The sequence below is a fragment of the Protobothrops mucrosquamatus genome, unplaced genomic scaffold (genome assembly GCF_001527695.2).
Source record: "Protobothrops mucrosquamatus isolate PMUCROS unplaced genomic scaffold, P.Mucros_1.0 scaffold88, whole genome shotgun sequence".
NCBI lineage: Eukaryota > Metazoa > Chordata > Lepidosauria > Squamata > Viperidae > Protobothrops > Protobothrops mucrosquamatus.
Window position 1 is genome coordinate 651,916 of NW_015386464.1, and position 14,429 is coordinate 666,344.

The following is a 14,429-nucleotide window of genomic DNA, read 5'->3' on the forward strand; positions in this document are numbered from 1 at the left end:
TAGGTTTTTAGTTAACCTGTTCTTTTTTTCATATATATATATTTCACCTACTTATGTAGAATAATATTTTGTGGAGTTAGGGATATTAATATTAGTTTACTTTTATTTGAATAGTATCCTGGGATTAGGTTTGGGAAGTCCGGGGGGTGGGGTTTTTATTATAGCATTGTGATGTACTTGTGATGTGTTTCTTTTTTATGATGAAAATAATAAAAATTTATACTTGAAAAAAAAAAAAAGGTAGAATACAATATATAGGCTATACAATATATAGCCCTCTCAAGTCAATTACTTGTGTGCACAAGCTTTAATGTACAAGCTATTAGTTAAACAATACATTAGATCATAAAAGAATAAGTGAATAACTATAGACTTACAATAAACTATAAAATAATTAGTATTAAAAAACAAAAAAACATCATAATCAATAAACTGGTGACAGCAATACAAAAAAGAAGCCTGAAAATAGCAAGCTGTTCAAAACTCAAATAATTTCCTGGTGATATGTAGGTTGGCAAAGGTTTGCATATCTTGAACACTGTGAACTCATTAAGATAATTTCCATCAAAACATTTATAAAACCCAGCAATTACTGAAAGTTCTTGGAGATTCTCCAGTTGGCATGTCCAATCCTCCTTTTGCTTCCTTGAGTTTGTCTTTTATCATTCCTCTTGTCTTGGTGTTTGGTAAAATTCACCTCTAGATGATGAAGTATTTAAACTGCATTATCATCACTATCTTAATGAGACTCAGCATGATCTGAATATCTTTTAAATCATTTAAACTAAAACATGTTAAATTGTATTAACACTTCATTTTGCTTCCAAACCCAATTCTAACTATTTTTTTATTATTTTCCTTTAAAACCTATTCACTGGCAATTTTTGATAGACCCAGACATGCAGTATGTCTGATTTTTTCTGAATTTAGCCCTGTCAGGTCTCCTTTTTGGGTGTCCTGCCATTCTGGTGAGCATTTTTTGCATTGTTTCACTTCTGCTGTAACCGCATAGGAATTAGGGAATTAGGAATTGTGGCCAAGAGGGGCATCAAGTGGTAGAATGCAAAACTGGCCATCCAGCCAAGAAGACCAGGCCAGATCCTGTGGGGAAGCCCACTAAAGTGCAACCATGAGCCAAAGAGATGGAGCTGAAAGGAGTAGAGGTTGTGGAATTCACCCCATCATCAAAAAGATCCGAAGGAACTCTGACCCCAACAGATGACCACCAGGGTTAACGGACACTGACTCTGATGATGACCCCCTGGTAAGTGACCCAGTCATGCCAGTGACTGTCCTATAGAACTGAGTTTCCCTGGGTCCAGACTGAAAGCTAGTCTCAGAGCTCTATTAGACTCAGGCTGCACCAGATGCTTGGTAAATCCAGAACTGGTCAAGAAACTGGGAATCCAACAGGCAATTAAAAGTCCCGGTGGCATTTTGTCAGCTGTATGGCTCTGTCGTGGGGCGTATCCCAGCCACTTTTGTCACTGAACCTATAGGAATGCAGATGGGGAGCATTCAGAAGGCATGAGCTTCATAGTAACACTGGGGATGGAAAGACCCTTAGTCCTAGGGCTAGCCTGGCTAAAAAAGTGGAACCCTTATGTGAACTTGAGGAAAGGACTACTAAACTGCTCCTCCCAAACCCAAGAGAAACCTAGAAAGGTGATTACCCCGAAGCACAAAATAGGGGCTGTCATGCAGGGGAAGGATCTTCCTGTCATCCCCAAGGAGTATCGAGATCTCTGAGATATATTTAGCGAAAGGGGCTTGGATGAATTTTTCCTCCATAGACCTACTGAGTGTGCTATAGAAATCCTGCCTGGTGCCAAATTGCCAAAGCCAAAGTTATATTCACTAATTCCCAGAGAGCTGGAAGAACTCTGGTTGTTCATTGATATGAACCAGGCCCGAGGCTTCATTCAGCCAGCACAACCTCGAGTTGAAGTCCCAGTCCTGTTCTGGGAAAAGAAGTATAGGACTCCTTGTTTATGTGTGGACTATAGAAGGTTAAACACTGTATGCGTAAAGAATGTTTACCCCCCTACCTCTGCTGAAAGACATGCTAGCCCACCTCACCAAGGGCAAAATCTTTACTAAACTGGACTTGCGGGAGGCATATTACCACATGATGATTAGAGAGGAGGATTAATGGAAAACTGCTTTCAATTGACCTCTGGGTTTTTTCAAATTCAAAGTACTCCCTTTTGGACTGCAGGGGCCCTCAACTGTGTTTATGCAATTGATGAATGAGGTTCTGCATGAGCATCTGTACAAGGGAATGCTTGTGAATTTTAATCTACACTGAAACCAAGGAAGAACATGTGAAACTAATGAGAGTGGTCCTCCAAAAACTATGAGCCACTAAGCTGTATGTCAAACTTTCTAAATGTGAGTTCCATCAAAGTAAAATGGACTACCTAGGCTACCTCATCTCACATGAAGGGATTGAGATGGATCCTGAAAAAGTCAGAGCTGTGCTGGATTGGGCACCATCCTGCACTAGGAAGCACTGCAAAGCTTCCTAGGGTTTGCAATTTTTTTTACCAACAATTCATTCTTTCATTTGCCCAAATAGCTCTCCCCATTATGAACTTAATTAGGACAAAAAGGGAGGGACAAACCTAAACCTAGTCAACCACTTAAATGGTTGATGGAATGTCAAGTCACTTTTGAGAAGCTCAAGCACTTGTTCACAGCTGAACCAGTTTTAAAGCACCTTGACCCAACAAAGCCATTTGTTATACAAGCTGATGTGAGCAATGTGGTTGTGGGAGCAGTGCTGCTGCAGGAGAATGAGAGCAGACAGCTGAAAACTTGCATTTATACCTCCCAAAAACTTTCCGAGACTGAACAACGATGGGCGGTGTGGGAGGAAGAGGCTTACACAGTGAGATGGGAGCTCCTGTCCTGGAGGCGCTTCTAAGAGGGGAGTAAAATATCTTTTGAGGTGTGAACTGATCACAAGAATTTAGAAGCATTGAAAACCCTTCGTAAGCTCTCTCCTAAACAAGCATGATGGGCACAGTAGTTTAACCACTTTGACATATCCCAGGGGAGAAGAATTTTCTGGCAGACGCACTGTCACGTATGCCACAATACAATTGCTCCAAAGCAGAAATAATCAAATCAGTGCTTCTGTCCCATCAGCTGGCAGGCTCAAGTAACCATGTGAGCATGGGGAGAGAGAAAAATTCCAATATCCAAGGACATGACCTCTGCCCTTAAAGTTGCCTTAAAGGATGATAAATGGCTTCAGACTCACAGCAATGTTTGCTCAATCCAAGATGGGCTAGCTTGCATGGGGGTGAAGCTCTATGTTCCAGAATGTCAGAGACTCATGGTTCTGAGGAGTTGCCATGACTCAAAGACAGTGGGACATTTTGACTTCATGAAAACATTGCACTTAGTCAAGAGGCAATTTTAGTGGTCATCCCTCAAAAAAGACATTGAAGCTATGTCGCCAGCTGTCTGGTATATGCCTCAGCAAAACTGCAGCAAGGGAAATCTCTGGGACTTCTTCAAACAGTAGCTAAGCCATCAGCACCTTGGAGAGATATTTCTATGGAATTTATTGTGGAACTCCCCAAAAGCATGGGAAATTACAGTAATTTGGGTGGTGAGTGATTTATTCTCCAATCAAGTGCATTTTATCACTTGTCAAAAGATCCCATCTGCCGGAGGTCTTGCAAAACTATTCCTGCATCATATTTATAGACTACACAGAGCACCCCAGTGCATCATTTCAGATAGGGGGTGCAATTCACATCCGAGTTTTGGTGAGCCTTCATGGACCTACTAGGTACAGACCAAGGACTTAGTTCCAGTCATCAACCCCAAACGAATGGGGGTGTGAATGAACAAACTCAGTATTGGAACAATACATGAGATGCTTTATTAATTATCAACAAGATAATTGGACTGACCTCTTGCCATTTGCAGAAGTGGCATACAATAACTTAGTATACAACAGTATTGGTTTCACCCTTTTCTGAGGGGCTACAGGTCAAGACTTCAAACCTATGTCTGAGCTGCCTGTTAATGACCCTGAGGTGCCGTCCCTGAAGGAATGGGTCTCCCAGCTACAAAACACCTGGCCCATTGTATGAAAAGCCCCAACTGAAACTTGCGATGCTTATAAAGCACAAGATGACAAAACAAAAAAAAAAAAACCCGAGCCAAACCCTTTTAAAATGGGAAACTGTGTTTATCTATTCATGCAATATTTACAGTCACTTCAACCCTCTAAGAAATTGGGACTTAAGTTTGTGGGGCCTTTCCCCATCAAACGCCTTATGAACGCTGTCACTTTGCTGGGTCCATCTGGTTTTTCATTGCAATTTACTAAAACCCAAGGTTTCTTCACCCCTTAGGTCAGCTCCTTCCCCTGTCCCTGAACCATTATTAATAGAGGGCAAACAACATTTTGAGATGAAGGAGATTTTGGACTCCTGCAAGCATAGGGGGAACTTATGCTTGTGGCATGAAAGGACTTTTCTCCTGGCCAGAATGAGTGGGTTAACCATCGACATATTAGAGCCCCTTGATTAGTGAAATGCTTTCATAATCAATATCCTGACAAACTTAAATGACTGTTCTAATTTTCTTTTCTTTCCCATGTCTTCTGCAGGTTTAATCCCTCTTTTTTGGGTTGGCAGCATGTCAACACCTTTTTGGGTGTTCTGCCATTCTGGTGGAGAGGGGAGGAGGATGCTTTGCATGCTTTCACTTAAGCTGTAACTGCATGGGAATTAGGGAGGGGGATTGTTTTCAGAGACTAAACAGACTCCCTCCCAGCCGGTTCCAGCCTGACTCCAAGAGAATGACCGTTATCTATCCTGTATCTCAGCATTCTCAAAACAACTTTGCAGCACTGTATTGGCTGCTGGTGGACTGGTCAGGGAGTTGGATTTCAAAGAGGGAAGAATAGCTTTGTGCAGGAATGTTAGTTTCCACTTGACCTTACTACAATCACTGTTTCTCAGCAAAAGGTCTTTCAATTAACCACATGGCTTCAAGAGTTGTAGTTTCCTGAGAGGGCCAGTGGGACAGGTCCCAACACTTTCATAGTATTTTATACATTTTTCCTATTTTCTTGCAGTATCAAAGTTAAGAAATAAAGAGTATTTAAACATAAGCAAAAACTGTGGAATTCTCTCCTCTTTTTTGATGGGAGCTTCCACCTCAAGTTTCTATATCAATGATTCTTCAGATGGAAATGTAATTGACTTCATGGCTTGGCTTTAGGTTTGGATTATGCCATTTGAAAAATCTGCTTTTTATTACAGTAATATACCTTAGTGATGAATACACAATTCTTTCAGTTTCTACCCTAGGAAGAAAAACAACACCTGTTTTTGAAAACATGAAATACAGAAGGAAAAAAAAATTAACTAGAGTCTTATCAGCTGGCATATAAATATAAAACTTGAAATTTGAAATGTTAGCCATCCTATAATGGCTACTTAGTCAAACCTTATCAGTTGTCTATAGAAAAACTCTGACTGAGTTTTATTGGAATGGGAATATTAAGCACTACAGTGCTTAATATTAACCAAACTCAGTTCCCATCATCAGTCACAGCAAATTTGTCTTATAATAGTTATTATACTAAAATCTATATTAGCTTCTGTATCAGTGAAGCAGAAGTATATATTAATAGATTTTTTTTTTAAAAAAATCTGTCTTTATATTAAATGACCTTTTCTTAACGTTTAAAAATCTTAGGGGTATAATAAGTTATGTGACAAGCTTATTAAAATTATTTTCCAAATCTTCTGTTACATTACAACTTGCAAAATATTACTGATACAGAAAAGATATACTCCACAAATAGTATATCATTTTCAAAATGATAACAACATTGTGTTGCAACTTATACTTTTGCTGAATTTCATTTGTTAATGAGATTTGACACTGATGGAGATACTAGATGAAATGTTATGTAATTAGCTTCAAACTGAATGATCTCTTGTCAAATATTTGGTCAGTTACAATCAAATAACTTTAAAAATGCTTGATAATTCTCTTCTCTGCATGATGTATTTAAAATAAATTCTGCTAAGGCAATATTTATAAAAGAAAATTCTAAACATTCTCTTAGAAGTCAACATGAGTGATATAGAAAAGTTTAAAACTCATCTGAAACAGTCTAAAGCATGAAGATTTTAAATATTCTCTCTGTTCTGTGAGATATTTATCTGACTCGTATACCCACGAGAATAAAACAAACGGAATAAACAATAGCTAGATGTTCAAGGAATCAAAGATAATGAAATGCTATTTTATAAAGCTTACCACTTTAGTACATGCCATTCTGTGGGTTGGATACAGATTACAAACTAGACTGGTGATGGCGAACCTATGACACACGTGTCATATGATGTGCCATGACAGTTTTGGTGACACACCAGGCCTCCAGACTCTTTGGAAGTTGTGCAAGAGAGCCCTGCTCTGCCTCTGTTGCCGGAGTACTTTTCTGCTCATTTTGGAGGCTTTAAGACCACGCAAGTGCATTCTCTGAAGTTTCCAGACCTTGTGCAACACAGAACTGCCTTGGATAGTATTTCAAAAAACATTTACAATAAATAATCATTTATTTATTAAATAATAAATTTAAATCATTTAATTTAATTTATTGGTCTTTTTCTTTTGCATTCAGTTTTGGTCACCACGATGTAAAAAAGATGTTGAGACTCTAGAAAGAGTACAGAGAAGAGCAACAAAGATGATTAGGGGACTGGAGGCTAAAACATATAAGGAACAGTTGTTGGAATTGGGTATGTCTAGTTTAATGAAGAGAAGGACGAGGGGGGACATGATAGCAGTGTTCCAATATCTCAGGGGCTGCCACAAAGAAGAGGGAGTCAAGCTATTTTCCAAGGCACCTGAGGGCAGGACAAGAAGCAACGGATGGAAACTAATCAAGGAGAGAAGCAACCTAGAACTAAGGAGAAACTTCCTGACAGTTAGAACAATTAACCAGTGGAACAACATGCCTCCAGAAGCGGTAAATGCTCCAACACTGGAAGTTTTTAAGAAGAGACTGGACAGCCATTTGTCCGAAATGGTATAGGGTTACCTGCCTGAGCAGGGGGTTGGATTTGATGACCTCCAAGGTCCCTTCCAACTTTATTACTATTATTATTGTTGTTCTTCTTGTTGTTGTTGTATATTTGCGAATGAAGGCAAATATACAAGTCCCAGCATAATGTTGCAGGATCCAATCTGGGTTGGTCACTGGGACCAGAGGTTCAGTATTCCAAGCTTTTTGACTTGTGCTGGAGCCCATCTTCAGGGAACTTCTCTCTAGCAGAGTCTGTGCTTTTTAAAAAAATCTGGATGGGAGAGGGAGAGACATACCAGCAGAATCAAAGGTGCTTTTTCATGAGTCAACTGGACTTTCTTTTTCCTCTTTGAAGATGTTTTTGCTCAGAGCTGAAGAAGCTTCTTGGATGAGAAGCAAAACATCTTCAAAGAGAAAAAAGAAAGTCCAGTTGCCTTGTGAAAAAGCACCTTTGGGACAACCATGACTTGGATGACTGAGAATCTCCATAAACTAAGATAATATTTTTTGAATTTTTAACATGTCGAGCTCAGAAGGTTTGCCATCACTGACCTAATGATGAACTAGTCCCTGTGCAACAGAAGGGATCCAGGGAGTGTCATATTGATTGGAGTTGGTGGGAAAGGAAAGAATTTTGATTCCTTCCCAATTTACTCCACCCACTTCCCTCCTTTTCCAGAAGAAGTTCCACTTTCTGGATAGAATGTAATTGAAGGCTTCAAAGAGAAGGGAAGCATAGCATAATCCAGGTCATATATGATTTAAAATCAGCTGCAGCAATAGCAGCCTACGCCAAACTGCATCTATCTATCCACGTCCAGCCTGACATAGTTGCTTACCAAAAGTGAGTGGATGCCACTTCAAGAAGTAATTTCTGATCCTGGAGGCCTCCCCAGCTCAGAACAGACTTCCAAAAAGTGACATCCATACACTTCTGGCAGGCCATTCTGGGACGCCTTCCCGGCTCAGAACGGACTTCCAAAAATGGTGTCCACACATTTCTGGCAAGCCGTTCTGGGAAGCCTCCCTGGCTCAGAACGGAGTCCCGGAAGCAGCACCCAGTGGGCCATTCTGGGCCTTGCAAAAAAGGGCTAGGGAATCAACCAGTTCACCAAAGTCAACAAAAAAATAGCTGCTGGTTCTACCAAAATGGTGTGAACTGGCTGAATCCCACCACTGCATCTGCTCCATTGTCCTCTGTTTAAAGAGAAACAGTAGATTCACACTTCTGCTTTCCTCTATTGTTTGAGGAATTCCATAAAGATAGGATAGGAATATTGAATCAGAAAGTACAATTTAGGGTCACTGAATTGGCAGCAAAATGTAGATTATTACTGAAAGGAAAAAAGATATTAAAAATTTCTTTGCTATCCTATGAATTTTCTGTGTATTACAGCATAGATCTGGTTGTCTTATGATATCTAACACATGATATTTACAAATAAGTGATAAATAAGGTGGTTTACTGAATGCATGGAACATGGTAGGCAGTGCCCATCTGCTGTAATGGAACAGCCTTCACTATGTATATGAATAAAATATTGATTTATATAAATGGAAATTGGCTGTTGTTTAAGAGAAGGCAGAAAGATTTCTCTCAGCAGCTTGAAAGCCAATAATTAATTGCAGTACTTTCCCCAGATCTATAAGTAGAGCATAAAAGATGTAAGCTCCATGAGCATGACAAGTAAATACCACCAGATGTCATATACACATTAACGTAAGAGAAAATCAGATATATTTGTCCCAATAGAGGCAACAGGCGAATGGTTCATTGGCAAAAAGTCCTAGTTTAAATCCCCAGAGATCTCAATTAAAGAATGTAAGGTAGCATAATTGGGAAAGAGTAAAACCACAGAGGCCTGATCCTACCTAAGTACAATGTTTTTATAAAGATTTAGATTAGTAACATTGCCATAAGCTGTCTGGATAATCTTGGGCCATTCACTTCATATAGGTCTATTACCTCCCACCAGCTTGTTCTGGTGATAAAAAAAAACCTGTAGGTGGGGAATCAGTCTTCAGGTTCTTGGAAGACAGCATTATTTAAATATCTTAAGCAAAAATAGTGCACATACGACCAGCACTTCAAGGGCAGTTTGAGCCAGAGGCATCTCTGTGTTACAGGCAGCATTTTAAAAGTAATTGTGAAGCAGAACTGATCCCTAATGATGATGTAAGCCAAAAGATCATGCTGTTTGTTGAACACATGGATACTTTTGTTTGCCTTAAATTGTTTTTATTTTGTTTGACAATGTAATTTAGAGGTATAGTAATTGGAGTGACATTATGGAAAGTAGATCATACATTTTATTTTTATTACTCTTGTGAATGTATTGAATTCTATTTAAAAACAGAAAGGATGAAGTATGGATTAAAGAACTCATTTTGCATCTAAATATATATTTATACTGGTGTTCAAAAAATTATGATAAATCAAATCTATAATTAGTTTTTCTCTACATTCTCTACAAAAATGAGTGGCTAATGGTGAAAAAATTTCAACAAGGAGCTTTGCACTCTGAGAAGTTGTTTGCACGGGACACAATCAGGATGTGTGGACCAGATGTGTGAAAAAACCTCAGGTATTTTAATAATGTGAAGAGAGTTTTGTCTGAAATGGTATAGGGTTTCCTGCTTGAGCAGGGGGTTGGACTTGAAGACCTCCAAGGTCCATCCCAACTTTGTTATTCTATTATTCTATTGTTCATATTAGTATATTTTTCAAATGTTTCACACTGGTCTATTTATTATAATATTTTAATATTCACAAGTACTGAAATTATAAGCCTAATTTGAAAAACTTGATAGTATGTAAAAATAATATAAAGCTAAAGCTGATATTTGGGTTCCTGGCATTTAAAAACCAAAAAGTATTTGGCTGCATTGCAAAAGCAAGAACAGGACAAAATAATTGTAGTGTTCATTCATTAACTTCGTTATAACGTGTTAACTGAATGAAGGACTCATTGTCAAAATTTATCTTAAATTTACTCCTTTTCCTTTCCTGTGTATACATCACAGATATTCATGGCTCTTTAGTGTTTAATATAACACTTAAGGTTTTACTTCTTAAACCAGATTCTTACTTAGGCATAAATGGAAACAGGACTAGCAAAGGGATATAAGAAGCAAACTAATGCTTAAATTTTTAAAACCCTTTTCTGATTCAAAACTGCTTGAATAATAAATTAATTGTCCCTTTCAACATCCTTAATCATTTGCAACATGTCAATCATCAAAATATAAGGAGATGATAGTCTACATCTGACAGTTGTAGAATGGATTTTAATTTTTATAAAATACTTAAGGTTAATTATAGGGTGTCAAAAATAATCATTTTTAATTGAATTCATCAGTAGATGAAACAAAATGACAGACAAAATAAAAATAACTTTTCATGATGGGTAAAGATAAATATGTAGCAATTGGCCTTTGCTTTTATATATTTTAGATTTTTATGTGTCTGTCTGCTAATATTAAACTGCCCAAATGGTGGTAAAACTGCTTGGGTTAATTTTTCCAAACTTCTGAAACACAAAGAATTTACTGTCAGCTTATGTGTATATTATTGACCACTGTTCCAGCTATCATCCAAGAGAATTTGTATTTGGTTCCCCCAACAATCCTGGTTCTGGAAGCTCTCTGACCTGCTAGAATTGTAATCAGAAGAATAAATAACCTTAAGAAACAAGATGAACAGCTGTTGCCTCGTTCACAGATAAAGAAACCTGAGTCTGGGGCAGGATTGTACTGAGGTTTGCTAGACTGATTTAGCCCTTCATGGTAGATCAGACTAGGAAATAAAATCATGCAGATCAATATTAATTTTATTATGAAGCTCCCCCACTCTGTTTTGACTTATTTCTATATGTACTAAATGGAATTAGGATCATATAAACTTAAAGTCCTGAATCTGCTACAAATATTGTATTATTTGTACCTTATGCATGAGCTAAGAAACTGTACATACTAAATGTGAAGCACATTATCAAGTTCAGATTGTCTAGATTTGTAGACATGAGTGTCAGTGTGATAGTCAATCATAGGTCTCAAACAGAGTAAAAGAGATTTTTGAAATTCCTACTTCAGTCCCATATGTTGAATGGGCTGAATATCTTTAAATACTTTCAGGCAATTTGAGGGATAATACATACAGTAAGTGGGCTAAAATGGATTTACTGAAAATCAATACTCTTAGATAAAAGGTATTTTAGCCACAGAGTATAAACCCATAAACCCATGAATGGTTTTAGAGCTTAAACTTTGTACAATAAATTCTGTAATTACTGTATGCCCAGAGGCAAAACTAAATGTAAATTCAGGAGCATAGTTTTAGCATTTTTTTCTTAAGCAATTATTAAGAATATAAACAATTATTAGTCTATATAAAAATGACATTCTAGGACATAAATATTCATAGTAATAGGAAAAGATACAAACAACTCTTGCATTTTAGAAAGTAACAAAATGGGATCAGTAACAAGCAGAATTTATGATATGTTGTTTCTGAAGTTGGGAAGTTGGAGTGATGCAATAGCTGTTGCACTAAAATTTCACAAGAAAAAAAAATCAATGAATTTATTTTTACCTTAGTGATCATATCCTCTTAAAATAGTAGAGCTCTTTATTAGAATTTTTCACTCTTTTAAAATAAAATTCTACATTCAAACAAAGCATATGTTGAAGCATATTTGCTTACCTCCATCTAGTTCTTCTGCACCAAAATGGTTCCTGTAGAAGAGCATAATTTCTATCTTGTAGCACTTGTAAATAGTCACTAAACAAACAAGTAGCAGCAGAATGGCACCAAGCCCTCCAGCAAGTTCAACTGTATACATCAGCTCTAAAAAGAAGAATAAAAATTAATAACAACCACATTCTGAACTAAAAGCAGTTATTTATTATCATATCTTGGGGAAGAAGGAATTTTCTGTTTTTTTGAATGCAGAAACAATGAGTTTTTCTAATTTCTTGGTATACAGAGAGAGAGAGAGAAAGAGAGAGAAAAAGAGAGAAAGAGAGAGAGGGGGAGAGAGTAGGCATTAATAATTTTGTGGTGTGCAACTGGTATATGACATACAACATTCACATAGGATGAAGCTAAGTATTTTCTCAACACAAAATTACCATTCCTTTTTTATCAGCTACATTTGTTTTAATATATCCCTCCTTCCCTGGTGCTATACAATTCATAACCTCTCCTCTACTATATACTAAATGGGTTTGACTTTTTTTAAAAAAAATGTTGAAAATCATCTCAATTTGTCATTTTTGACATTCTGACATTAAGAGGTGAAATATTATCATTTTCTTGTGTAGCATTGTACCATGGGATATTATATGATTGATTGAAATCACTGCCAGGTTAGTTTCCAAAGAAGAAGAAGCTTGGGCAAATGTGGTTATATCTGTCTGTTTTCAATAATCATTTGGTACTGTCATTTCTGATATTATGTCAGTAAATGGCAATGTCATCTTTGGTCATTGTCCTCACATTTTCGAAGCAGGTAAAGACATGTACATTTCCATTTGAGGTCAACTATATTCTGGTTGCTTGCCTGAAAGTTCTATGATAGATGAAAACCACTAATAAAGCTGCAGTGCCAGACCATTTCCCTGGAAATAACCCCAATAACAATATGATTTCTTGGAAATTATTTCAGTATCATAAGGATGTTATACTGAATTTTCACTAAGGATGAAGAATTGTGTATTGTTCTAAAAAGTGTTAAAATTGACTTGGATAGTAAGTTGTGTAGCATTTATCTTTTAAAAAATGGATTATGGCTGGAGTAAAAAAAAAAAGCCTAATAGAAGAATGCAGACACAAACAACTCTACTTGTATTCAACAGTTTCTGGGTAAAGACTGTTGGTGGATCAGATATCCCTGCAAGCAGCTTCACAACTGAAGACGGCTCCTAGTGGTGGAATCACCACTATAAGACAGTTTTCTAGCAGAAGAAAATGTCTCTGGAGAAAAGATCTAGGAATGACTCCCTTCTGTTTCTTGTGATGAGACCACAGGAATTGAATTTCTCCTGGTCCATTGTGAGTGGAGTAACTTGGAAGCCAAGACATTTATAACACATTCTTAGCCACTGTGTGCAAACTGTGCAGACATTTCACAGTAAAAGTCTCATTTTCTTAAACACCTTTGGAACTTATTGATTTACAACCTAAGACCAATATTATAAACAGCATGGAAGATCAAAGTCTCCAATCAATTGCCTTCTTTCTGAAACTAAGATTAGGGGGGAAATGCTTTCTTAAAGGATTTTAATTTAAAAGGAAAAAGCTTAACAATATTGTGATTGAAGAAAGTTCTAAATGGATGTAGGTGAAAATATTTTTTTCTGACATATCTACCTTTCAAAGTAGCAAAATTAATTAGACTAATGGACAGGTCTTTTGTGGACACGTTTATTGTTTATTATTAAGGACAGTAGATAATTGGTGGACTTTACAAAACAAGTGTGTGAGTGTGCATGTGTGTGTATGCATGTGTATAATACATACACACACACACAAACACAAACACTAAATTTTAAGTACTATGCAAAGCTTATTCTAATTAAAATATAAAATGTACAAAAAATAAAATAAAAGAATAAGCCTGCCTTTCACTTTTACTATTGTAATTGGCATACTTTCACTTTCTCACATAGCAGCAAAAAGAAAAACTGCTATGTTAGGAGAAGGGCATGACCACAGGGATGCTGTAATGGTCATAAGTGTGAAAAACGGCCATAAGTCACTTTTTTCAATGCCATTGTAACTTCAAATGGTCACTAAATGAATAGTTGTAAATCGAGTACTACTTGTAGAGATTTATGTTGTCTGTCATGAAAATATACTGAAAGAGAATGGCACAATCTTTAGTTACATTTGTGCATATTTTACTTGACCCTTTGGTATTGTACAGTATTTATAAATTCCATCAATATTGTTAAACCTGGGGAAGACAATATGAACACAAGTTTAATGCCATTGATGGCAATGACATTCAGAATGCAGAATTGTTAGCTCTAGGAATATTACTATTTTGTGTTTGTTAGCTCAAAAATCTAATAAAATGTTTATGTCACAGTAATTGATCGTTAAGTTTCCACAAGACCCTTACTCTTTTCTTGAAAGAATCTGGCAGGCTAAGCTTAACACTATCCATGTTGCTATGTAGGATTTAGTTTAGAGAGTCTATTACTGCATAGCACCATAGACTGTATTTCAGTTAGAGCACTGCAAGCCTGTAGGGAAAAACATAAGCAACTATATTTATTTTCTCTGCTTAGGTATCTTTATGTTTATACTTCTCTAATGGAGATGCGTGCAGTTGCTATAAAAGCTTCAGAATTCTCTAGC

The 14,429-nt window shown here is 36.9% G+C and overlaps 1 protein-coding gene across 1 annotated transcript in view; it reads right to left on the reverse strand.

Annotated features, from left to right (window-relative positions):
• The window catches only part of IL1RAPL1 (interleukin 1 receptor accessory protein like 1), a 457,645-nt gene that overhangs the window by 7,953 nt on the left and 435,263 nt on the right, over positions 1 to 14,429 (reverse strand). The window contains exon 9 of the mRNA XM_029283439.1: positions 11,769 to 11,912. Within this exon, the coding sequence (XP_029139272.1) occupies positions 11,769 to 11,912 (144 nt within the window). The remainder of the gene's footprint in view (positions 1 to 11,768; positions 11,913 to 14,429) is intronic.